This window comes from Embiotoca jacksoni, unplaced genomic scaffold, assembly GCF_022577435.1.
Source record: "Embiotoca jacksoni isolate LCO1_2020_lvr unplaced genomic scaffold, fEmbJac1.0.p SCAF_5, whole genome shotgun sequence".
Classification (NCBI taxonomy): Eukaryota; Metazoa; Chordata; class Actinopteri; family Embiotocidae; genus Embiotoca; species Embiotoca jacksoni.
Window position 1 is genome coordinate 7,613,242 of NW_027185403.1, and position 23,364 is coordinate 7,636,605.

Sequence of the window (23,364 nt, forward strand, 5' to 3'; positions counted from 1 at the left end):
GTCCTATCCTCAGTGTTTTAGGCTACTTATTATTTTGGCAGCCATCTTGCAATGCAGTTGAACTTTTTTTTTTATGCCCGAGTTACTTTCAATTGTTATTTTTTTTTTTTTTATTATTATCCGATCAAAGCTTGTATTACCAAAAGAAATCACAGGCTTAGATGATCCTACATGGACTTTTTGTTTTAAGAATTTGTTGTTTTCTTTATTATTTGCTTAGAGAAGACAGAAGATTTTTTTTTTTTTTTTTTTTTTCCGGGAAAATGGACAATGTTGTCGGGGCGGAATGGACTTAGTTATTGTGAGGAAAAATGGACTTAGTTATTAGATGAAGATCGCAGGACCAGCGTGGAGCCAGGCCGTGGGACACGGGGAGGACCAGAGAGGAGCCAGGCAGGACAGGACCAGTGTGGAGCCAGGCAGGACAGGACCAGAGGGCATGGAGGAAAGAGCAGAGGGGGCCCAAGAGAGCAGGAAGCAGAATCGGGAGCTGACGGCCAGTGTTCACCAGAGGGAGCCAGAGGCACAGGGCAGTGTAGAGCCACAGAGTGCCAGCTGATGCAGTTCCAGAGCCAGCCAGCCAGCCAGCCAGCGAGCGCGCAGAGGGTGGGACAGGGCGCACAGTCTTCTAGCTTCACAAGTTTAAACCAGGGTGTTGGTTTGTATATTGGGTTAAGGTATCTCTGTAAAATTCTCAAGCATTTAGCTTTTCTAGAAACAACTGTTGGAGAACACAATTACTCGCACAGATCTCTTTTTCCTCTTTTCAGGCAAGCCGTGTAAACCGTTTTGTACCGTGGTCGCCCCTCCTGTTGTGCGCTGACATGAGTGTGGTGGTGTCTGCTGTGATGAATGCCTTGGTAGTGTGCTGACGAGAGGAACCTCTTATTGGACTGCTCTACCCCCTGCGATCAGAAGTAGTACCCCTCTGCACCGGCGGGCGAGGCAGTCCTTTGTTGTGCGATAGGTCTTCCCCAGAGAAGCGTTCTCCATTTGGCGTGTGAAAGTGGATGGTCTCCTGTGCGGCCAATTGATGCGTATGCTGCAACCCTTCAGTACTCCAGCTGCGCCTCATTGGTACAGATCACCTACATCTACCTCTTAATCCAAGCAGTGAGTTCATGCATGAAATGTACACGTGGGTGTAACTATCCTGTACATTAACTTCTCATTACCTTTGCTGTAAAGTATACAGTACTTTGTATTGAAATAGTAGTTGATCCCAGCTGGTAAATATTTTTGGGTTGGGGTGGGGTGGGTATTTAAAACGTGTTTGGAGTTTTTCTTTTCACAGGCCTGGCCCCCTAAAGCTGATCATCGAAAGAATCCCCCCCTGTGCTAGCCGCTCAAGTCGAGCTCATCTCATTTACTTTAGTGCTATGGATCGGGATCATGTGCTTCTACTGTGGTTTAACAAGCTGTAGGAAGGTATTTGGTATTGCTCACTAAATCCTTTAGTTGCATTATTCATTCACTTTTGAAACTTGTTGTAAACGGGTTTTCATGAATATTCCTGGGCTGATTGGAGGGTGGGTTGTGGGGCGTTAATCAGTCTCTTCCTAGACTTCACAGCTCCACATTGCCCAATGCAAATGGCTTGAATAGGAAACATCCAGGCGCACCCAACAAGCTTCAAGTGGGACACTTTGCCACGCAGGATAGCAACCTCAAAACTAGTCTCCCGATGTAGCGAGAAGCTCCTTTTCCCCAGGGAGTGTGGTAACAAGTCTCTTTACTAGAAGTCATTGTAATTCTGTACAGGCTTCAAGTTGCTTTGTGGGTTTGGGAGGGGGCTGTGTATTTTTGACTTTTGCAGATTAAGTTACATGGCCCGCCCTTCAAAATTCTTCTTCCAAGTCCACGCCTACAGTTCAGGAAGGAATCCCTCCGCTCAGGCCTGCGGTATTTAAATGCTTCTTCTGGAAAATCGTTTCAATCTTACGAAATGTGTTCATAGTCCTACAGTTGTTCTTGCTAAGGCAGTTATGCTCCTAATTACTGTAATGCCAGTAATTGTCTTGTAGTTCTGTTCTGCATCATTGTATTAGGGGAGGGGTATTGTGGGGAGAGAGGCTTTTTCCTTTGCATTTTTCAGTGTGCTGTGTCCTGTGCGCTTTCCAATACCCGAGACCATCAGGAACTCTCCCTAACTCATTGTATGTACAACTTTCCTTGCGCATCGAGCATCACGTAAGGTCACTAAATGTGTTCACATTTACCTTAACATTTATTGTTTGGCTAGATGCCTCCATTGCAATTCCTTTGCAATTAGTTACTGTGCCTTGTATTGACAATACAATGAGTGAACTATCTGTAAAGGATTTTCTTATTGCATAATAAATGCATAGCTTGTTGTGATTGAATACAGTTTTGGTATGCATTTGTTCTTTTTTGGGGGCTTGTGTGGGGGAGCTTTTCTTGTGCTTTTTCAGGTATGACTAAAGCTTGGAGCTTTGTAGAGCACGGATGTGACCTGGGCTCGAATGACATCCTTATCAAAGTGGAAATTGGAGGCAGATAAGTTGAATCCATCAAATATTGATGTTGGAAAGCAGAAAATTCTCAGCCCTATATGGGTCACTTATCTTGAATGGACTTGGCAGTCCTGATTATTCTTGAAATGAAAGCAACTTGCTATACTTGACTGTAGAAATAGCACTGTTGTGCTTTCTTAACAAGAGTGTCTTGTGATAACGGGAAGATTTGATGCACCTTCATTGATTCTGACGTTATCTGTAGTAAAGCATTTGGGTAAGGATAACAATAGTCAGTTCTACGATACTGTGGGGAGGGGCATAGGGGTGTTTCTTTTCTGCCTCTTTGATCTTACAGAACAGCCCAAAGGAAGAATGCAGTCTACCTAGGACAACACAGGAATCACCTGAATCAACCTTTGAACTCAACCAACATGCAGTTTGAACAAAAGGAGTCAGGTTGTTCTTTTTGATGTGTTTTGAAAAGATTGGAACAATTAGTCCTCAGCTGCTTGCCCTCGTGCAACTGTGCAAGTGGCAGGTTGGTCACATTCAGTAACTCCGAACCGCACAACTGTGCGACGTTTCAAAATTGAGGTGGCTGAGGAAAGCTGTGCATGGTGCAGCTTTAATTTGGCCTGAAATGCAGCGCAAATGTGTTGCTATAGTTTATATTGTGCATTGGTTTTTGGTTGGGCGTATCCCTACACTTCTCTTCACAGACATCACAGGGCAAGACTGGTTCAATCAAGCACGAGTCAAGTCCTCTAACCCGGAGCATGTAGTAAGACGATGGCTTACTTTCTGCAATGTTGTAGTTGACAAAGTGACATCTTGGAACTGGCTTTATGTTAACCTCAAATCATCAGTAACAATGCTTTACTAGCATATTCCTCTTTGGCCTCTGGGCCCTGTTGCTTTGCATCTTAAGACCATAAGATGAGTAGAACTCGAATCTTTGAGTATTGTGTGGTGGGTGTGTTGTGTAGATCACTCTTTGTTTCAGATCATTTCTCGTCTGTCCACTCCGATCTCGCCTGCCTCTGAATGCAAAGCCATCTGTGGAAGCTGTCCGCGAATATGAGTGTGGCCCCTGAATGAAGTACCAACCCCCTGTGCACTTGAGCTTAAATCTGAACCCCTGACGTCCTTCGCAGAAGCCCCGCTCTGTGTGTTTGTGTGTTTGCCTTTTTTTTCTTTTCCCTTTGGTTTCTCAGGTGAAATTACCCTAAAATTGTCTTTTATTTGTCATCTGGGATGGCCTAACCTGTGATGAAACTCTTGAGAATCCAGTCACATTAAGATCAAGAGCTGCAAGCTTGTTTCGCTAATACTGCATCACTTCAGTCTCGTGGGTGCTAAGTTAAGTAATTTCGGTTCCCTTGATTTTTCTTTTAACATACCATGGCTTTAATGTGTAACTCAGTATGTTGCATGCACATCAGCTCTGCATAACATTTTATTCGTAAAACACAACATGTTCATGAAGTCGTTGTCAAACATTGCAGTCGTATATGGTCAGGGGTATTTTGGGGGGGGCAACACTCTTCTCTCTCCCTTTTCAGATTTCTCATTCAGCTTAACTTTCTACTGAGCCAGGCAACTTTAACATCTGGGATGACTTGGTACAACCAGCCTCTAGGGTTCAGTCTTTTAGCCGTTGCGGAATTGAGCATCACTGAGGAAGAATAGCTGTGGTAAATGCTGCTACATCTGTCGCGGTAAACAATGACCATCTTGGCATAATGTGTCACAATTGAGTATTAGTGCAAGTGTGGGGGTTTCTGTGGGAGGGGGGGTGGGGCTTAAATTGTTTGTCTTCTTTCCATTACAGCCGTAAACTTGGCAGGAAAGCCTTCACTGGTCATGTACCGTGGGTCCCGCCGAATTGCAAAGGGGGGAAAGGCGCTTTGAGTACCGCCAGGGACGCTGGTACCGTGGTTTCGTCAATTTGAAAACAATCGTACACCAATGCCGTGTCGTTGTGGGGAATGCCGGGGATTGGGGAAACCAGTTGTCTCTTTCTTTCTAGTTTCAGCCTCGTGACCGAGCGAAATCCCCATGTGGTGACAGGATAATGTAGCGACCAGGTGTTGAGGGGTTTTCTTTTCCTGGGGGAACAAAATCCTTGTTCCTTCAGGTTTTGCTTTCGCCCTTTTATAGCAACAACAAAAAAGCAAAAGACTCCGGTGGTGGCACTCCATGAGGACAGGGTTCGAGTCCCTGCGGTGTCTGCTTTTTGAGTTTGCTGTGTGGGTGTGACCAGTTAAATATGGGTTTTGTAATTACAAAGAATAATCTCGGTCAAAAAACCTTGTTGCTGCAGGATAAAGTAATGTTTAAAAATAATAATAATAATTTGTAAGGAAATTGTTAATTACAGTAAGCATGTTTTTTGTGTTGCACTGGTTTACTTTTGTAGTTGCTGCTCGTTTTGTAGTTAATGTGAAGTTACTCAGGAAAAGGTTTGCTATGTAAGGGCTAAAAGAGCACAATTGTAAATGCATAATGTAGAAAAGTATTTATAAAGTGAAAGCGGTTATTTAGAAATCTCAGTAAATTGAGTCAACTTTGCAGTCTAAAGAAAAGTTGATGTTTTTAAACATGTTGGACAAATCCTGAGTCTATTTGAAGTGACAACACTGTAAACGTCGACTAAAAACATCCCTCAGCAGCCAATAATTTCTCCAGCACGGTGGTGTGATTTGTTTGTCACAAAACTGTATCCATATTATAATGGCAAAATCAAAGTGTTCAATAAAATGCAAAATAAAGTTGAGTCAGAACGGCTTCCATGTTTCCATAAAACATCTACACGTTGTCTCATTCATTCTGTTAATTCAGATTTTCCATTGGTAAAGTTTTAATTTGTGAATAAAGATAAAATGTCATGACAGTATCACATACAGTATATTTGACGTGTGTGTGTGTGTGGAGGGGGAATACATCTAAACACAGAAAATAACACTAAACAAATAAACTAGAAGGCTGTCTAAATGCATTACTTGTGTTTATAATCCTATATTGCAGCAGCCATTTTAATCCAACACGGTCAGTGTTGGTTAATATTAAAAAAAAGTTGTGATTTGCTGCCTGCTACGGAGAACAGAACCAGAGAGGACCCATCCTGTGTACCTGGTAAATCTATTACATGAAGCAGGAGGAGCAGAAACCCAACCCCCCTCTCACCCAACAATTTCTCCTGTATGTAAGGTCCTGTTACCTTTTTATCTTCTATCACTCACTTAAGATGTCTTCTGTTGGCTTTTTTTTTTTGTCTTTATTTGAAAGGGACAATGAGAGAGGGAGAGACAGGAAATGTGGGAAGGACATGCAGCGAAATGAAGGTTTTGTAGTCGCACTCGCAAATCTGACCGGTTGCAGGTTCGACCTTTGCTGCGTGTCATTTCACTGCTCTATTCCCAATATTTCCTCTCCATCTCCACTGCACAATCCGCTAAAAGGAAAAAAAATGCCACAAAAATCATCTTTACAAATAGGTACATGGTGGGGGGGGGGGCAGAGGGTGTAAATCAGGTAAAGTCCCCTGGACTGGATATTGGGACTTTTTAGGATTATAAGATAAACATAAACGTTTGTGTTCTAGATAACGAGGGTTAACAACATTCTGACTTTTGGTCAAATTGAATGTTATGTCAATATGATGTGAAAATGTCTCACCAATAAAACATCTTAACTTTGAAGACCACGTTTGAAGACTCTTGATCCTGGGGACAGAAGTAGGTTGTTTGTCATCAGTCCAGCACTACTGGACGTGAAGGGCATTTGGGCAAAACACTGCACACAACAAATGCTGATATAATTAAATTACCATAAACAAAAAACAGGATATTTTTTTTTTTATCTTGATTAAATCTGATTCTTCTTTTCTATGCAACGACTGAGTCACAACCTATCTGGGAACCAATGTGGAGAATCAAATTTCCCACGGAGCCATTTCGCATCCGTCCCCCCCCCCCCTTTGCTAAGTAGCTTAGCCTCTGACATCAGTCTGTTTGGTTCTCCTGAGGCTGTGAGTGCGTGTGTTTGATGAGGTGTGGAGGTAAGGGGAGATGTGGTCCTTTTTCGCCAGGGATCCTGTCAAAGACTTTGCCTATGAAATTCTCCCAGACAGCCAGGAAAAGTCTGGAATATGGACTCTGCATCGGGGGAAGCGAAAGGTAAACGCGGCAGACCGCTGCCGATCCTCGGCTAACGGTTAGCGGTAGCTCGTTTTGGTTACGGAGGCCCGTCACGTAGCCGACGAGTTTTGCGCGCTGCTTTGGTTCAGCATTTAGGTCACGCGTCAGATATTTGAGCGTTTTAGTGGTCTTTTCCGCTAATTCGGTGTCGGAGCGAGTTAAATGTTTGTGGTTTGTCTTGTGTTGTTGTTGTTGTTGTCGTTAGGTTGGCTTCGCGTTTACTCCCGGACACAGACACGTATTTCTCGCCACGTCACCTCGTTACAGCCGACTTAACGACGCTTTTTTGGGGATCGTTTTGAATCTGTGTTTTTTTTGTTGTTTTTTTTTCCTCCATCACATTAATAACGGTTTCACTCCTCGTTGCCTGACGGCACCAAACACAACCCACTGTCTCGGTTATTGACTGACGAGCCGAAGCTGTGCTGCGTGTCGTCCTCGTCACCGCGCGATCACGTGACAGCCGAGATCCACCTTCGTTCTCTCGTCAGCTTGACCTGTAGGATGACCACGTGTCCCACTTTACGTGGGACATTTTCTGTTGTCCCGCACCATCCCGCATGCTGAGATGACACCCCACGCTTCCGATTGACTTTAGTTTTGAAAAGTAAACACTGCAGGACCTTTTTCTAAAATTGGCGTTTTCCAAAAGGCTGTGAAGAAAGCAGGCTGGGCTGTTCTGATGAGGCTGTGTTTGACCATACATACGTGGGTCAAGTGCAGGTTAGCCTGTCACCATCTTTTGCTGCCAACACGACAGGCGGAATGGGGGAAAATTTGCAAGTCACCACAAAGTCACAAGCTATGCAGCTTTCAGAAGAATATGATGGAAACTGCCACAAAGAAAAGGAAGTACAGATACATCAAAAAAAACTGGAAACTACTTATAACTGGTTGAAGCCTGTGGAAGGTGATTTTGTTTTAATGTCTCAAATTCACAAAAGGAAAAACATGTCCCGAAGCGACGTAGTGCATTTGGATCAAAAATAGATGTGCTTATCTTCGTATCATTCCCTCTGAAACCCAAAGATGATTGGCAGACAAAAAAAAAAAAAGGAAACGGCAGTTCAAATAAGTCGTGTTTACCAAACCGCAGGATGCCCAAACAAACAAGTCAGCAGACGAGGCAGGAAGCTAACACTGCAGAAGACCATTTACTGGGAAACCATAGCTTCCGTGTTTGCTGACCGTATTTACTTGGCGTGGGAGTTCGGAAAGTGGCATTCAATTAACTTTATCTGTTCCGCCCTTCACATACTAAACTACCTAACCGGTAATCTCCTTATTCTATCACGCGTGTTTGTTTTCTACATTGACCAGACGTGTCAAAATATGACACAACCTCTCAACATTGTGTCATTGGTTTGTTGGGCTCTGGTTCCCGTAATGTCGATAGGTCTTTGATTATTTTTTTTTTTAACTGCAGGTAAATGTTTGATACGGGTAATTTATCAGTTATGCAAGTGATTAATTTCCTCCTCAACCTGTCTCCACAGACCAGCGGAGAGCCGGTGTCTGTGTTTGTGTACGAGGTGGCCCAAGGAACGGAGCAGCAGACTCAGCTAGCCAAGGCCGCCTTCAAGCGTATGAAGACCCTGCGTCACCCCAACATCCTGGCCTATGTCGACGGACTGGAAGTATGTGTTTTTATTAGCGGGAATTGCAATTAATCATGTTTTGCTCCACATACACCGTCATTCCCCGAGAGGTGTGTTATTGAACTTTATTAGTGAGATGGTACAAAATGTAATGAGCTGTGTCTCATCGCCATCATCTGCTTCTCTCTGCATGTTTCTGTTCAGATGGAGGTGAGTGTGAATTGGCTGCTGTAGGCTGTTTATTTGTACAGGAGTCACAGTGACTAGTGTAGCAGTAGCAAATTCTTAAGAGTTCTCGTGTTTTTGTGCTCACTAAGAGTATAATTAGATTGTAGATTATATTAGAATATATTTTATAATAGCTCAACTATTAGTCCAACTATACTGCACTATATCTGTACTCTTTCACCCTTGTAATTGCAGCATGTGTAACATCGGGTGTCAAAAGAAAGAGTTTAGTATAGGGATTCACATCGACACGCCAAGAAGGGTTTTAAAACAGAATATCTTCATCGTCCCAAAATGAATATTTCTATCGATTAAAATGACCCTTTAATTGTGCCTAAATCCTCGATGCCTGACTAAGTGCTTGCCACCGTGTCCCCGGGATGAGGGCGTGTGCAATGCGACATCATCACCTCTCTTGCGTCCAACATGAAAGAGGGTACAAAGCTGTGCCTGCAGTGTGGAGGTTTTTTTGTAAGTGTCTGAAACAGATAGCGAAGTTGTTATTTGCAGTGGTTGACAGGATCATGCAAGCTTCTAAAGGTTGGATCATTTTACAGTCTTGTTGTAAATGTTCCATAAAAAAAAAAAATGGCTTGTTTTCCACAACCTAAGTTGATGTTTTCTTTTTTTGCCATGTGAATGTGCACATTTTGGAAATCCATTGTATTCTATATCTGTCTTTGCCAGTAGGCTGCAGGCAGAGCTGGCATGCTAATTAAATTACAGGAGACTTATTGGTCTCTGCAAGTAGGTGGAAGAAAAATATGGGCATATATCAATATCGGCAGTCAGCCAAAAGAGTTGGAAAATATTGGTCATCTGCAAAACTATCGTGCATCCCTAGTTTGAAATGAACCCTGTGAAGAGAAATATGACTGTATAACCAGCAAAACCAAGTACAATAACTTTTCTTTCACCTTGTCCGTATTTATTGGTTGTTTAGTTACATTACATTTAGCTGACGCTTTTATCCAAAGTGACTTACAATAAGTCATAACTAGTCATCATTAGAATGATTAGATTAGAATTAGTCATAATTCTAAAGCTGCCTACTGCTGAACGCCCGAAACCAGACAGAACTATGAATTTGTTTAGCTTCTTAAATTAAAAATGATACTTATCATAAAGTCCTTTAAAATGTCACTGTATATACAGGCATGTGTTGTGTTTCCTTTGCTATAGTTAGGAGGTCTAATTCTGTCTCAACTTTTACTTTATTTTAATAGAAATCTCTGGTGGTGATAAAATACTGTTATGTAGTATAAATGTTTGTATATTTTTTTTAAATGGGAAATTAATCCCCAAAATAATAATTAAAAGATTGTTTTACTGTTTACCATGAATCCTGTTGTAAAATATGAAGAAGTGTAATTTTTTTTATTAGAATTGTGATTATAGTTTATATGGTTACATAATCTTGCTTGCTGTTGTTACAGACAGACAAGAGCCTGTACCTGGTTACTGAGCAGGTGACACCGCTGGCAGTCCACCTGAAGGCCCAGGCAGAGAAGCGGAGTGGTGGGGAACTGGAGGTTTCCTGGGGACTGCACCAGATAGTGGTGAGGACAGCACAATGCACCATCTGATACTTTCAGGGCAGCTTTACTTGAGCGGTTTCTGTCAGCTCTCCTTTATAAACACCGTCTCACTGTCTTTATTTCTGCCGCTTGCCGCCTCCTACAGAAAGCTTTGAGTTTTCTGGTCAACGACTGCCACCTGCTTCATAACAACTTGGGCATGTGGGCAGTTTTTGTGGATCGAGCCGGAGAGTGGAAGCTAGGGGCCCTCGACCATGTGGCCCCCGAGCAGGGTGACCCGAGCGGGGTCCCGCTCCCCACCCCAAAGGCTGTTTATCCGGAAATGGAGAAATATGACCCGCCAGAAATGTCCAATAGCAGTGGAGAGAAATGGTGAGAGAGGGTTTTTTTTTAAACAAAACTGCCCAGTTTTCTGTGGAAACATTTGCCTTGAGCTGTATGTATCTTTGTTGTAGGGCGGGGGAGGTGTGGAGACTAGGTTGCCTGATTTGGGAGGTGTTTAACGGGCCACTTCCTCGTACCTCCTCCCTCCGTTCACTGGGAAAGGTATGTCTACTTAATGTGTAAATGAATCTTTCTCTGTGATACGGAGAATTGTTGCTCAGAATTGTGTTCTCTCTCTTTCTGTGCCCACAGATCCCCAAGGCCCTGGTGCCACATTACTGTGAGCTGGTTGGGGCCAACCCCCGGGCTCGTCCAAACCCGGCCCGCTTCCTCCAGAACTGTAAGGCCCCGGCGGGATTCCTCAGTAACACCTTTGTGGAGAGCAACCTTTTCCTGGAAGAGATCCAGGTCTGCAGACTCGCATAAAGAGTGTTGTTTGTACATTATTAAACTTATAGTGAAACCCCTATCAGTGAAGTCACAGGCAAAAGTACTTGGCACCAAGGCAAAATGTTTTAAGATGTTGTGCAGCGGTCTTGAGCGTACATGGCTGGCTGAGCAAGAGGCAACCTGTGCTGTCTCAGCAATGGGAACTATGCCATACTTCAACCCTAGCAGTTATTCATGTCATATGTTTCTGAAAATCAAGTCTTAATGTTCCAGCAAAAGAAATGATTATTGTATACAATAGATTCCAATAACAGTAGAAGTCAAAGCGCCTCTCCACACTCTCTAGATGAAGGAGCAAGCTGAGAAGCAGCAGTTCTTCCAGGATCTCAGTGACAATCTGGACTCCTTCCCTGAAGACTTCTGTAAACACAAGGTCCTGCCTCAACTGCTCACCGCCTTTGAGTTTGGCAACGCGGGTGCTGTCGTACTCACGCCGCTGTTCAAGGTAAACCCTCCCCTTTACAGGCAACTATCACACCTTTTTAACTATCAGACAGTGTTCCAGAAAATCAACAGGCCAGTCGGATAAAAAAAAAGTGAAACATATTACATCTAATTTTGGAAGTCACACCTTAATCTCTCTGATCTCATCTCTGTGTGCCAGGTGGGGAAGTTCCTGTCTGCAGAAGAATACCAACAGAAGATCATCCCCGTCATTGTGAAGATGTTTTCCTCCACAGACCGAGCTATGAGGATACGACTTCTGCAGCAGGTCTGTGTTTTTCCAGGCCTGTTTCATTGGGATGTGTCCAATTTACTACAAATTCAGGACTTGAATTAGACTCCAGAACACCAGCAAGTACATTAATTTGGAGATAAGCTGACGTGTGTCTGAATGTGTAATGTGTGTTTCTGATCGTTTTAAATATTGTCTTGTTTTAGCCTGTCCTAGAGATTTTGCTTTGACCGAGGTAAATGTTTTACGAGAAATTTGTGTTTTTCGATTTTTATTTCCCCATTATTTTTTACAAAAAAACAGAGAAACTTCAATTGAAATTAGGGTGAAATAAACAACTGTGTTTAAGTCTGTGCTAAAGGATGAAAACATGTATTCACTTTGACGTTTTCTCTTCTTTTTCCATGTTTCTCTTTCTCAGATGGAGCAGTTCATTCAGTATCTGAACGAGGCAGCAGTCAATTCCCAGATTTTCCCTCACGTTGTTCACGGCTTCACAGACACCAACCCTGCCATCAGAGAACAGACTGTTAAGGTAGTTTGGACACTTGATTTCAACCACAAAACAGAAGGTGTTATTACAATATTACTTGAGTACTGTGTTGTCAGCTTGCTGTAGACATAACTCTTATCTGTCTCTCCCTCCCCCCCTTCAGTCAATGTTGCTTTTGGCTCCCAAGTTGAATGAGACCAACCTGAACCAGGATCTGATGCGTCACTTCGCCCGGCTGCAGGCCAGAGACGAACAAGGGCCAATCCGGTGCAACACCACTGTCTGTCTGGGAAAGATTGCCTCCTACCTCAACGCTGGGGTAAAGCCCACCTCTGTCACTGTGCCACACTTAAACATTTCATTAAAAAAAAACAACAACACTGAAATCACAGATCACAATCGTCCGTTTCTTCACAGACTCGACAGCGTGTTCTGATATCTGCCTTCTCACGAGCCACGAAAGACCCCTTCCCCGCTTCGCGCTCTGCTGGCGTGCTGGGATTTGCAGCTACACATAACTTCTACAGCATAACGGAGATCGCTGCCCGGATCCTGCCCACCCTCTGTGCCATTACTGTTGACCCTGACAAGAGCGTCAGGGATCAGGTACGTGACTGCAGGGTATTTTTTTTTTAGGCCTTTGCTCTTTATCTGCTAAATCACTGCTGCAGCTATAAAAGAACAGATTTCCTCTGCCTTATCTAATTCATTATTAAATGTAACTATATCAAGTGTATTTAAGATTCTTATTTATCAGCTGGAAAACACATTTTTTTCAGTAGCTGTGACTGTTACCAAATAGCAAACTTGATAAAGGATAAAGTGAAGACAAAGAGCTCTGAGTCAATTGCAAGTGCTGAAAAACATTCAGCAAGGTAGTAGTCATCTAGTATTGTAGTCTGAGTGCTTCACTTAGAGTAACATGAGATGTTAACACTATAAGAGACGCATCCACTGCCCTGTCTGTTTAGAATTAGACTACAAGACAGGTCAGAAGGAAAGCGTTATTTCTGACCGACAGACAAGGAATCTTTAATCCTTCATGAAATTTCTCAACCAAAGCAGTTAATGAGAATCTGTAAGCATGTGAACTGATCTAAGAACAGTAAATGGGTCAACATTGAGTTGGGATGCTGTCAGCTTTCAGCATATTTTGTGGTCACTGGAAGTTGCTGTTCGATCTCTGATTAGGACGTGTTACGGAAAGAAAGATTTATCACTGGAAACTGAATCTAAAGAACATACGCTGAATTAATTACTTTATTAAACTGAATGTAATATTATAGAATTGAATTAATTTGCTCTGAAACGGTTTGAAACCTCTCTATTTACTTCCACTTTCAATTTTCATAACTCGAATTCAGTTCTCGACGTTCAATTTCAGCTTGTCTCTCACATCCAGGTTTTTGAGTACCGTACTTTCCGGACTATTGAGCGCACCTGAATATAAGCCGCACCCACTGAATTTTTAAAAAACAATTATTTTGAACATAAATAAGCCGCACATGTCTATAAGCCGCAGGTGCCTACCGGTACATTGAAACAAATGAACTTTACACAGGCTTTAACGAAACACAGCTTGTAACAAAAATACAAAATTAGTGGTAAACAGTAGCCTACCAAGAAAGTCATTGGTCACTATCTTCCTCCTCCTGTGCACTGAAACCACTGAAGTCATCTTCTTCGGTGTCGGAGTTGAATAGCCTCAGAATTGCTTCATCCGATGTTGGATCGTTTTCATTGTCGCTCTCGTTACTTTCATCCGGAGGCAAATTCCCCGCTGAACTCATGCTGCCCTCTTCAACACGCAGCAGTCCAGCCTTTCGAAACCCGTTGAATCCATAAATTAGCCGCATCATTGTTTAAGCCGCGAGGTTCAAAGCGTGGGAAAAAAGTAGCGGCTTATAGTCCGGAAAGTACAGTAAAAGCAGTCGAGTACAGATTCAGACAGAACTCCTTTTCGTTTAAGAGTAAATGGATTCTAATTCAAGTTCATCATACATTAGTTTCAAGTTTATTGAAATTGAGTTTCAATCTAATGATTTAGATTTATTATTATGTTCTTCAGATTCAGTTTCTCAAAGCAATTATTCAAGTTAAATAATACAAATTCAATTCATATGATTCAAAACATTTTTGAAATGGAATTATTTAATCAGAGCCATTTAAATATACATTTTTCAGACTCTGATGATACAAATTTCTACCCATAATGAGCCTTCTTGTCTTTTTCTCTCTGTTAGGCATTCAAAGCCATCAAAAGTTTCCTTTCCAAGCTGGAGACTGTGTCAGAAGACCCAACCAAACTGGCTGAGATAGGTACGGAGCAAACTGCACTCATTTAGTGACAAACTTGTCATTACATGTTACATGTTTGTTTCCATTCTCTGACTCAAATATTTGTATCGTAATGATTCGACACATGTCTCGTAGTTATTTTTCCAAGATCCTAAAACTAAAACCACTCTCCTGTCTGCCCTGCAGAAAAGGATGTGGCGTCGTGTGCTCAGCCTGCGGGTGCCTCCTCTACTTGGGCCGGCTGGGCCGTGACCGGCATGTCCTCGCTAACGTCGAAGCTGATCCGCAACGCTCCGGGGACAGAGGGGGGCGCAGCAGCTGAGGGCAGCGAGCCTGACAACACTACCAGCCCCGCTAGTGCCACTGATGAAGCACCTTCCCCAGGTAGGCTTATCATATTTCATTCAGCAGAAGAAATAGACTAAATGTTTTGTTTTTTCACTCATTGTGTCTTTATTTTGGTCTCAAATTCATGTTTCAATAAACCAGGTCCTGATAAAGTCCCACATATGTCATCTGGAATCTTATCGCTTGTTTTTCTTTCATTTGCAGGTTCTGAAGATAAAACTCCACAAGTCTCTCTGACTCGCCATACTGCCTCTAATCGCGCAAACCAATCGCCGACTTCTGAAGTCACAGAAAATGATGAGGAGCCAATAGGAGACCGCTGGGATGAAGAAGAGGACTGGGGAAATTTGGAGGTGGGATTATTATTTGTATATATACATTATATGTCACATAATCTTAAATAATTGTAACAGGTCTGATAAATTGTCGACTATTTGCCTCAAAGGAGCCAGTGAAAGCTCACACCGAGCAGGAAGACTGGAGCACCGACTGGTCTGGAATAGCATCATCCAAAAAGAAGGCCAGTGACAGAGGAGTATGAGACTTTAATTGCCTTTTTACTACCTTTATGCTAATGCTACTAACACTACTGATATTACTGTGAGTAGTAATGGTGAAACTCCTAGCACTACTCCTACATTTACAAATGAGAACAAAAGGAATTGAAAATAGGGGCTCACTTTTTTTTTTACATGGATATGAAATAACCACAACAAAAATCCCACACAATGTTGGTCACTTTATTAACAGTGTAGTTAGTGTCCTCTATGTGGATACAAATTTAAATTGAACTTTTACCCAATTGCCGTTGGTCTTAATTTGAATTTTCCCTCTAATATGTAGGTGAGTCGGACATCCACCTCCATGGCGGTGAAAAAGCAGAGCGCTGACTGGAGCAGTTCAGGCTGGGACGCTGATGACAGCTGGTCCAACGAGAAGGAAGGCCAGGGACAGAGCTCTGCGGGCGAGGAAGGTTGGGGCAACGACTGGGGGGAGGAGGAGACGGACACAACCTTGGCCAATAAGACGCTCCCCCTGCCCGAAGGGGTACGGTTAGCCAGCGAGTACAACTGGGACAGCAGCGCCGCAGCGAAGGGGACCAATCCGAACGATCTGTTTGCCAGCGTGTCCCAGAGAAACACTGCTGCCACCACGGTGAGAGCACAGGCAGGCAAATGTACAGAAAAGGGATAGATTCAGTTGGTGCTGATGAAATCTGATATAAACAGAATGTCGCAGAATTGTGAATCCTAAAAGTGATGAAACGCATCCCAGAAAAAAAACAATAAAAATTTAATAATATGGAAATATAATTTGCATTCTTATGAATTATTTATATAGATTAAACATTTGAATACCATCAGATTTACAAAGATTTACTGAATTTTCTTTTTAGAGCAGTTGGTGCTGAAGATAATGATCCAAGTTCAATGATGGAAAAACAAATCTTTGTTTGAATGAGGTCAAAATACTGCAATCTCTTTGCGAGCATGCTGGAAGGATTCTGATCAGCTCTCGGCATGAATAGTAGAATCAATCTTCAAACTGCTTTTAAAGTGCCAAATTAGCTGAGTATTGATAAATAAGATTATTTTAACAATACGTCAGCATGACATTTTTTTGTATATATTGAGGAGCTGGGGCCTGTTCAGTGATGTCTGTGTTGCATTTTCTCCTCGACAGACTGGTCATGGAGATGGCTGGGGTGCAGAGGCAACAGGAGACTGGGGAGCTGAGGAGAGTTGGGAGTCGGTAGATGAAAGCCAGAGTAAGTCCCTCAGAAACTAGACACTATTTGTTCAGCAAGCAAAGTGCTCTGCACCAGAATCTTTACTTTGGACTTCTCCTGTGTCCACACTTATGTGATTTTAAATGGACACAAATTGAATCATGATCTCCTTCAGGCTTCCTTTGAATTTGAATTGATTTGAATTTAACTATTCTTTTTTTTTTTTTTTTTTTTTTTTTTTTTTTTAATATGTATGTCTCTTGTGAAGCCCCTAAATGGTTTGAAGTGCAACTACTAAATCTTTAAACCACCTGTTTGTTGTCTCCCAGGTCTCAGCAAAGCAGAGCTGTCCAAAAAGAAACGTGAGGAGAGGAGGAAAGAGCTGGAAGCAAAACGAGCTGAACGTAAAGCTGCCAAAGGACCTCTCAAACTGGGCGCACGCAAGCTGGACTGATGAGGGTGGAACAATGACTGCAGTAGTGAAAGGAGGTTCGACATTCCACAAGTAAAGGACCAGAAAAGAGGTGTTGGCAGTGAAGAAAACTGTGAACGGTCACTGTAATGGAGGAGGCTGGGAAGAGGAAAATGTTACAGTTGATCAGTTAATGACTCTTGGGTTTTGGATTTTCTGTCTTTCTTCATCAAAGGACTGACAGATGGGAGATAAAGGTAAAGACAGAAAATAGAAAGAAAATCCAAAAACATGAAGCACCACAGAGCAGCATTTCCTGCAGCAGAGGCCTGAGTTGATCCTTTTATTTTTTTTCTATTCATATCTCATAAAGTTGCTGTTGTAAATTAAATGTATATAACTGGTGCATCTTGTCTTAAAAAGAAATGACACTTTTTTTTTAAAAAAGAAATATATATAATAGAATTTCAGAATCAAACATGTATTATTATACTGAATGGTTTTCAGTACACATGCACATATACACACACAAACACCCCCCCTCCCCCTACACACACACACACACACACACACACACACACACACACACACACAGCAGGTATGAATGTTTTAGTTCAGCTGTCACTCAACAGATTTTAAAATCAGTCCATGCATGCTCTTGTGTATTTGTGTGGCCTACCAAAAGGCCTCATGGCAAAAAAATTACAAATGTGTTGACTTTACTTTGCACATACAACACTGTATTTTACTGAAGCAGCCTGACGGGTGACACATTTGACTGGTTTCAGATCTGGAAGTGAAGAACGTGCACCTCGGACACATAATGGAGCAGCCGGGCTGTGGAAAGACGAGGAATCTAGTTTCTGTCTCCTGTGAGGTGCATTGCTCTTGTGGAAGGTGTATGCAATCGAACAAGGTTTATGTTGTTTAGAAGGTCTTGACACTTATTTTTATCTGTATGATCCTGCACAGTTTACTAAACCTCTTTGGGATAATGTGAGAACGTAAAGATGTACCCTTCAGTAATTTTATTTAATATTGGGTGTGGTATGAGTAAAGGAAAAGCTTCTTTTAATCGTTTATTTGTGCCTTTATTTAACTGCAGATCTGCCCTGTAGGATCACATCAAAGAACTCCAAAATTTAAAGAGAAAATTTCAAAAGTGGACCTGAAATGTCTCAAAAGCATCAGACTGTGTGTAGATCAAACCCTTCAGTGTGACCCTGTATCGCCTGTCGGTGTTGGATATGGCATTGCTCTGGTTTGGTGTTACTAGCAGTAAGAAATGCTTTACAGAGGAGGCAGTACACACAATCAACAGCCATCGCTACTGGAGCAAATGTCTGGTTTTGGGTGGTTGGGTCTGGTCTGGTCATGTGAGGAACTATGCTGCGTCGAAGGCTGGATGCATTGTTTCACAGAGAATCCAAATCATGTAGCATGTGAGCTATTCTGAGATAATAAAAAACAAAAATAAATGCCTGTTTCTTCTTTTATATTTGACTGTCTATGATTTGGGCCGTTTTCTTACTTTTGAATAACAGCGTCTTAAAATCAGAGGTAATAATCAATTTACTGGGTGAACGCTTACCCGGCAATCAGACTTGGAGCTTCTTGAATCTACTTTTTTCATTCAATCAAAGTTTTTAAATCGGTCATTAAGTTATTCGCATAACTCATTTTGATTTTACTTTTTCACTTTTAAAAATACGTGGCAGTTTCTGGGCCTCCATGATGTCTGCCATTTGCGTTGCTCTGCAACAGAAAGTGATTCACAAGTGCGGCCGGTTTCACAGAGACATTTCGACTGCTCTATTGTGTTAAACATGTCTCAAATTACCTCCCATGTTAGTCTAATACAAGATAGACAGTTTCACGAAAATAATAAGCTTGAAATTTATTTTTAGAGTGGTTAGCCATCCAGCCAATTTTATATACAGTCGATGGTCCAACACCGTGGCTTGCTTTGAACACCCCCTCATTTCCATGGTAACGCTCTGCTAACCACAGTGACCTGCTGGTTATTGACGTCGTTGTTTTACAAATGTGTGCTTTGTTCTTATTCGTATTTTGCTCTGTTGAATTTTCCCTGTAAAATATCCTTGTAACTGGACCAACTTTTGTAAAGTCTTGAAAAAGTTTTTTAAATGATCCACAATTTGTAGTGAATTATTCTTACTAAAGACAGACATGTGCTGACCTCTATACTTCCGTCAGTGGCTTAGATCTAACGAAAAGTCCAATATTAGTCAAAGTCTTTGTAGAACTATTAATTTGGTTTTGGGGAAACAAAGCAAACATTTAAAGAAAAGGAGATTCAGTGCTTCTCTAACACAGTTATGTAATAATAATAATAATGTACACTTGGCTATAACTAATGTAGTTAACACTAGTACAAATTAAGTCAATAAAGAATGTCCCTTCTGTGAAGATACTAAAGAGATTCCTTACTGAAGATTTACTGAAGTCAAAACTGAGCATTCGATTGGACTGTGTAGATCAAAGGCAAACTGATGTCAGTGCTGCCATCATGTGACTGTCACATGTAGCAGCAGGATACTGTACATCCCAGCTGATTGATGAGCACATAAACAGACTCATGACCTCCCTACACCACAATGCTCTCAGGGTTTTCAGATCTTACGTTTCCCCTAAGAGTATTGCTTGATTTATTAATTCTAAATGATCATATTGTAATTTATTACTGTGGGGCAAATTATATTGAGCAGCTAGCCATGCAGCAATTTTAACTAAAACAATTTTTTAAGTAATGTATATTTATATATTGTATACTTAACTATATTTTGTTGATATCACTTGTACTTTGAAAAACAAACATTTGCATGCTTGTAGTGGAGTATTATTATCTTTCATTTGCACTGTTACTGAGACTTACTTCTTCAAATGCGGACTATCATCAGGATTCACACAAATTATTATTTATTACAAATATTAACAAACAATTAAACATATGAGGAAGACAAAATGGTGTACCATGACATTTCTGAGAGAAATGTTTCCATCCTATTAGCTTATTTAGAGAGCACATGCAATGCAACTAAATTATTTAGAATATAAATAAATGGATATGTACTATCTATGTGTTAGTTTATTCCCATTTTGACTTCAAACCCATTCATATTTGATTTATATATTTCTTCATAGGCAGAATGATTTTTATAATAATTTTGTAATTTGGTAAAGGTTTTAAAAATAGAAAACGCCCCGTCTCTTTCACACTCTAAAATAGGTCAACAGTCATCTTCTTAACTTCATATGAAAACATTTAAACAGTTCATTTTGGCATGGTAATTTGAGGAAACCATTTAAAAGATGAGCTGTCAGTAGAATTTTTTAAAGTCTAGAAAATCCAGGGCCTCGATCCCAAACCAACCAGCTCGTCATTGTTTTTCGAGCCAAAAGAAAAGCTTGAAGGACAGACAGAGGTGAAGTTGAGTTTTCAAAGTAGATATTAAATTGATTTCCTGCTAAATCACACATATCTGCGTGTAAATTAGGCAGTATTATCTGTGACTGATCAAGAGAGGTGCAGGTTAGGCTTTGCTGGTGATCTGTTAATTAATCTCTTGAACAGGCGACCACGGACTTCAATCACTCTGTGTTCTTGTTTTCTTTTTTGCTGCCTCCAAACAGAGCTCCTGCTAGAGCCACGAAACCCAAACCCAGAACTGCCGCCATGCCCGCCGCCAGGGCGACTTCTCCGGCCTTACGCACCTGCAGGAAGGAAATGGACATCTTTTAGATGGTGAGCATGATGTCCATTTAAAACTTCATTCAAATGATCTACAGCTCTGGTAAATACATCACTCATACATTAGAACATTTGTAGCTTACGATTGTGTACCACTAATATTCTCATTTTTTTTATTCAAACATAATGGGTATCGGATATGTAGCTTATGTACTCAGAGATTTAAAAAGTTTACATGAATACATTATCATTTTTCCCCCTCACCGACAACAGCTATTGAAGTGATTGTAGCTATCATGATCACCATGTCTATTTCCAAAAAAAGAATATCAATAGCTTGTTCATATTATTCAATGTTATAACATTTCTTAAGACAAATGCAGAGTGTGTCTCCATCTTGTTAAATATTTGCCTGATTGTGAAAACACTAATGAAAAGGATTGAAATGCATCCAGAACTTGGTCGTTCCAGGCTAATTCATGAATATATTACCTTGTTATCAGTGAACCAAGTTTTAAAATAAAAACATGTTACACAGCAAAACATTCAATCAAAACAAGTGACCACTGCCACTGTGCTGCACAAGGACAAAACTTTTTAGAGAGGCTTCCTCAAAATATTTTGAGTGGAGTAACTCTTAACGTGTGAGTGCAGCAGTGTACAGTTTGGCTCCACCTATAATCATCCCTTACTTTACCTGGTGCCCCTTTAAACTTTCTCTCCCTACTTTAGTAGTACTCTAAAGTTTCCCCACTGTTCCGTCTTTAATTTACTATAGCAGTGTGATGACATTGTGATATTTGTTGCTGCTTATCCTCTTTTGCAGTATTCCTCTATTATAGAGACCCGATCCATTTTTTTTTCTTCATGTTAGCGCCTCTGCTCTAAATCCCCGTGGAGATCCACTGTTTCTGCGTGTTTGCATGTAAAGGATGAGCGTGCGTCCACATACCTGACGGGACTCGGCCTTGCCGTAGCGCAGCTCGTTGGCAAAGTGCTCACAGTTCCCCCTGATGATGCAGTACGGCAGCTCATTGCCCACCAGCTCGCAGGCCTCCCTCACAATGACATTAACCGGGCGAGGTTTGTACTTGTTGTCCAGGCTGTTGTTGATTTTCCACTCGTTGGGTCCCACCACGTCCCACAGCTCCTCTTTCTTAACAATGGCCTTTTCGGTCAGGACAGACATCACACTGCTGGTGCCTGCACCCGGGACCTCAGCTGAGGGCAAAACAGAGAAAAATGGGGTCACTTTTAAAGAGTTTGTAAATTAAATGTTCTGTGTTCATCAGTTTAACCAAACAGTTCACCTCATCTCATATTCTGGTCTGAAAAACAACATGCCACAGAGGGTGTTGGCTGTAAAATAAGCTGCTTTCTGTTCCACGGGTTAAGGTTCGGGAGCAACTGTCTAGACAGTGTGTCAGTGTGTGTGTGTGTGTGTGTGGACTCACAGGGTGGTGCCAAGTGAACTACGAAGCCATCGCCAATGTACAAAGCCCAGTGCTGATAAGTGCCCCGGAAGATCTCAATCAAGTCACCAGGCTCTGGCTTCTCATCATACTTGGATCAGAAGACAGAAAAAAAAAAGGTGTGTTTGGCATCAACTGCAGCACATTGGACATGACTGCACTCTCTGATGTAATCTTTTTTTTTTTTTAAACAAAGACTCAGATTTAATCAAAGCAAATTAAATAATACCCGGGCTACAAATGTTGTTCAGTGCATAATTACACAAAATTGCTACAATAGATCATAGAAACAGAAAAAAAAGGCATTATTTAGTGATAATTTCCTCACCAGTGTCGGGGCCATGTCAGCGTCTGTTTGGTCTGTAAACACAACATAATAAATAGAAATAATATTTTTTTCACTTCAAATCATATGAATCAATTTTAAGAATATATTTAGATTTTTCTTGCCTGTACAGGTCTGGTGAATAGGTAATTGTAGCTTGCAAGCTATACATTGTCACCTTAATGTGTACAAACTAATGTTCCCAAGGCCCTGGTTTAGTTTCCATTTCTACTAACTTGTATACAAGTTATTCTGGTAAACAGGTTTCACTTTCTGTAGCACTGCTTTATTTATAATTTTGTGCCACCACAAAAGTGTGACAAGTCCTTGTAATGTGAGTCGGGCATATTGTCCTCATATGTGCTTATAGGATTGATATAAACGGAGTGGACAATATAATAGAAACGCCTGGAAATTCAGCAGTAACTGGGTTACATATCCACCGATTAAGTTGAATAAACTCTGAAGATTCCTGAAGGCTGGACTGTTGTTGTTCAAAAATAAACATAAATAAAATGGAAAACTGATCGATGAATACCAAGTTGGTGTCTACTGTTCACTCGGTTCAGTGGTTTTAATTCAATTTTAAAAGATTTTATCAAACAAAATAAGCCGCAAGAAGCGATGATAGCTGAAAGTAGCTCGCGTAGGCTAGTTGTTATTAACAATTGGATGTTGGATGATGCGTTTACATCATCCAAATTACATCAGCTCTGACACTCCGGGGCATCACTGAAACATTACAGCTCAGTTTACGTAGTTGGTTTAATGGATTTACTTCTTACCTTTTAACGATTACGTCGTTTTAATTTGACAGACGCCACCAAAGCTTACCAGTGAAGGATCAGCTGTTTTAGATGCGATCAGCTGGGGAGCCCCGTGACTTTCACAATAAAAGCATTCCAAAACACTCCCTAAAGTGAACCTGTCTACAACAATATCTCTTACAATGAAACGTATTGCTGGACTCTTAATTGCGACAACACCCTACAAAATATTTTCAGTTTCACTAAGAAGTAGTGCTG

The 23,364-nt window shown here is 41.4% G+C and overlaps 2 protein-coding genes across 3 annotated transcripts; one reads left to right on the forward strand and one right to left on the reverse strand.

Moving 5' to 3' along the window:
• Positions 1-6,468: 6,468 nt before the first annotated feature.
• scyl1 (SCY1-like, kinase-like 1) lies at positions 6,469-18,326 on the forward strand. Of its 2 annotated transcripts, XR_011179305.1 has the most exons (19): positions 6,469-6,655; positions 8,173-8,313; positions 9,939-10,061; positions 10,186-10,412; positions 10,496-10,586; positions 10,677-10,832; positions 11,161-11,319; positions 11,479-11,586; positions 11,972-12,085; positions 12,207-12,362; positions 12,461-12,649; positions 14,287-14,362; positions 14,528-14,725; positions 14,894-15,042; positions 15,135-15,224; positions 15,533-15,844; positions 16,373-16,457; positions 16,748-17,087; positions 17,619-18,326. XR_011179305.1 is itself a non-coding variant. In XM_069170486.1 (18 exons), exons 1-18 carry the CDS (start codon positions 6,548-6,550, stop codon positions 16,870-16,872), a joined length of 2,607 nt encoding a protein of 868 aa, XP_069026587.1. In that variant the 5' UTR covers positions 6,469-6,547; the 3' UTR covers positions 16,873-18,326. The 2 variants fall into 2 exon arrangements, 1 of the variants encoding a protein (XP_069026587.1); XM_069170486.1 differs by having other exon boundaries at positions 16,748-18,326.
• Positions 18,327-19,747: 1,421 nt separating this feature from the next.
• LOC138211005 (phospholipase A and acyltransferase 3-like) lies at positions 19,748-23,214 on the reverse strand. Its single transcript, XM_069170487.1, has 5 exons — positions 23,125-23,214; positions 22,343-22,374; positions 21,997-22,105; positions 21,495-21,763; positions 19,748-20,565 (listed from the first exon to the last, which is right to left on the reverse strand). The coding sequence occupies exons 2-5, from the start codon at positions 22,355-22,357 to the stop codon at positions 20,443-20,445; spliced, it is 516 nt and encodes a 171-aa protein (XP_069026588.1). The 5' UTR covers positions 22,358-22,374; positions 23,125-23,214; the 3' UTR covers positions 19,748-20,442.
• Positions 23,215-23,364: the final 150 nt, after the last annotated feature.

Excerpts from the sequence above, each read along its gene's own strand:
- scyl1 (XM_069170486.1), top strand. The coding sequence starts at position 6,548 with ATGTGGTCCTTTTTCGCCAGGGATCCTGTCAAAGACTTTGCCTATGAA. Across the intron at positions 8,314-9,938 it reads CCTATGTCGACGGACTGGAA|ACAGACAAGAGCCTGTACCT; the intron begins GTATGTGTTTTT and ends CTGTTGTTACAG. Across the intron at positions 14,726-14,893 it reads TGATGAAGCACCTTCCCCAG|GTTCTGAAGATAAAACTCCA; the intron begins GTAGGCTTATCA and ends TTTCATTTGCAG.
- LOC138211005 (XM_069170487.1), bottom strand. Across the intron at positions 21,764-21,996 it reads AGTTCACTTGGCACCACCCT|CTGAGGTCCCGGGTGCAGGC; the intron begins GTGAGTCCACAC and ends TTTTGCCCTCAG. Across the intron at positions 20,566-21,494 it reads GCAAGGCCGAGTCCCGTCAG|GTGCGTAAGGCCGGAGAAGT; the intron begins GTATGTGGACGC and ends TCCTTCCTGCAG.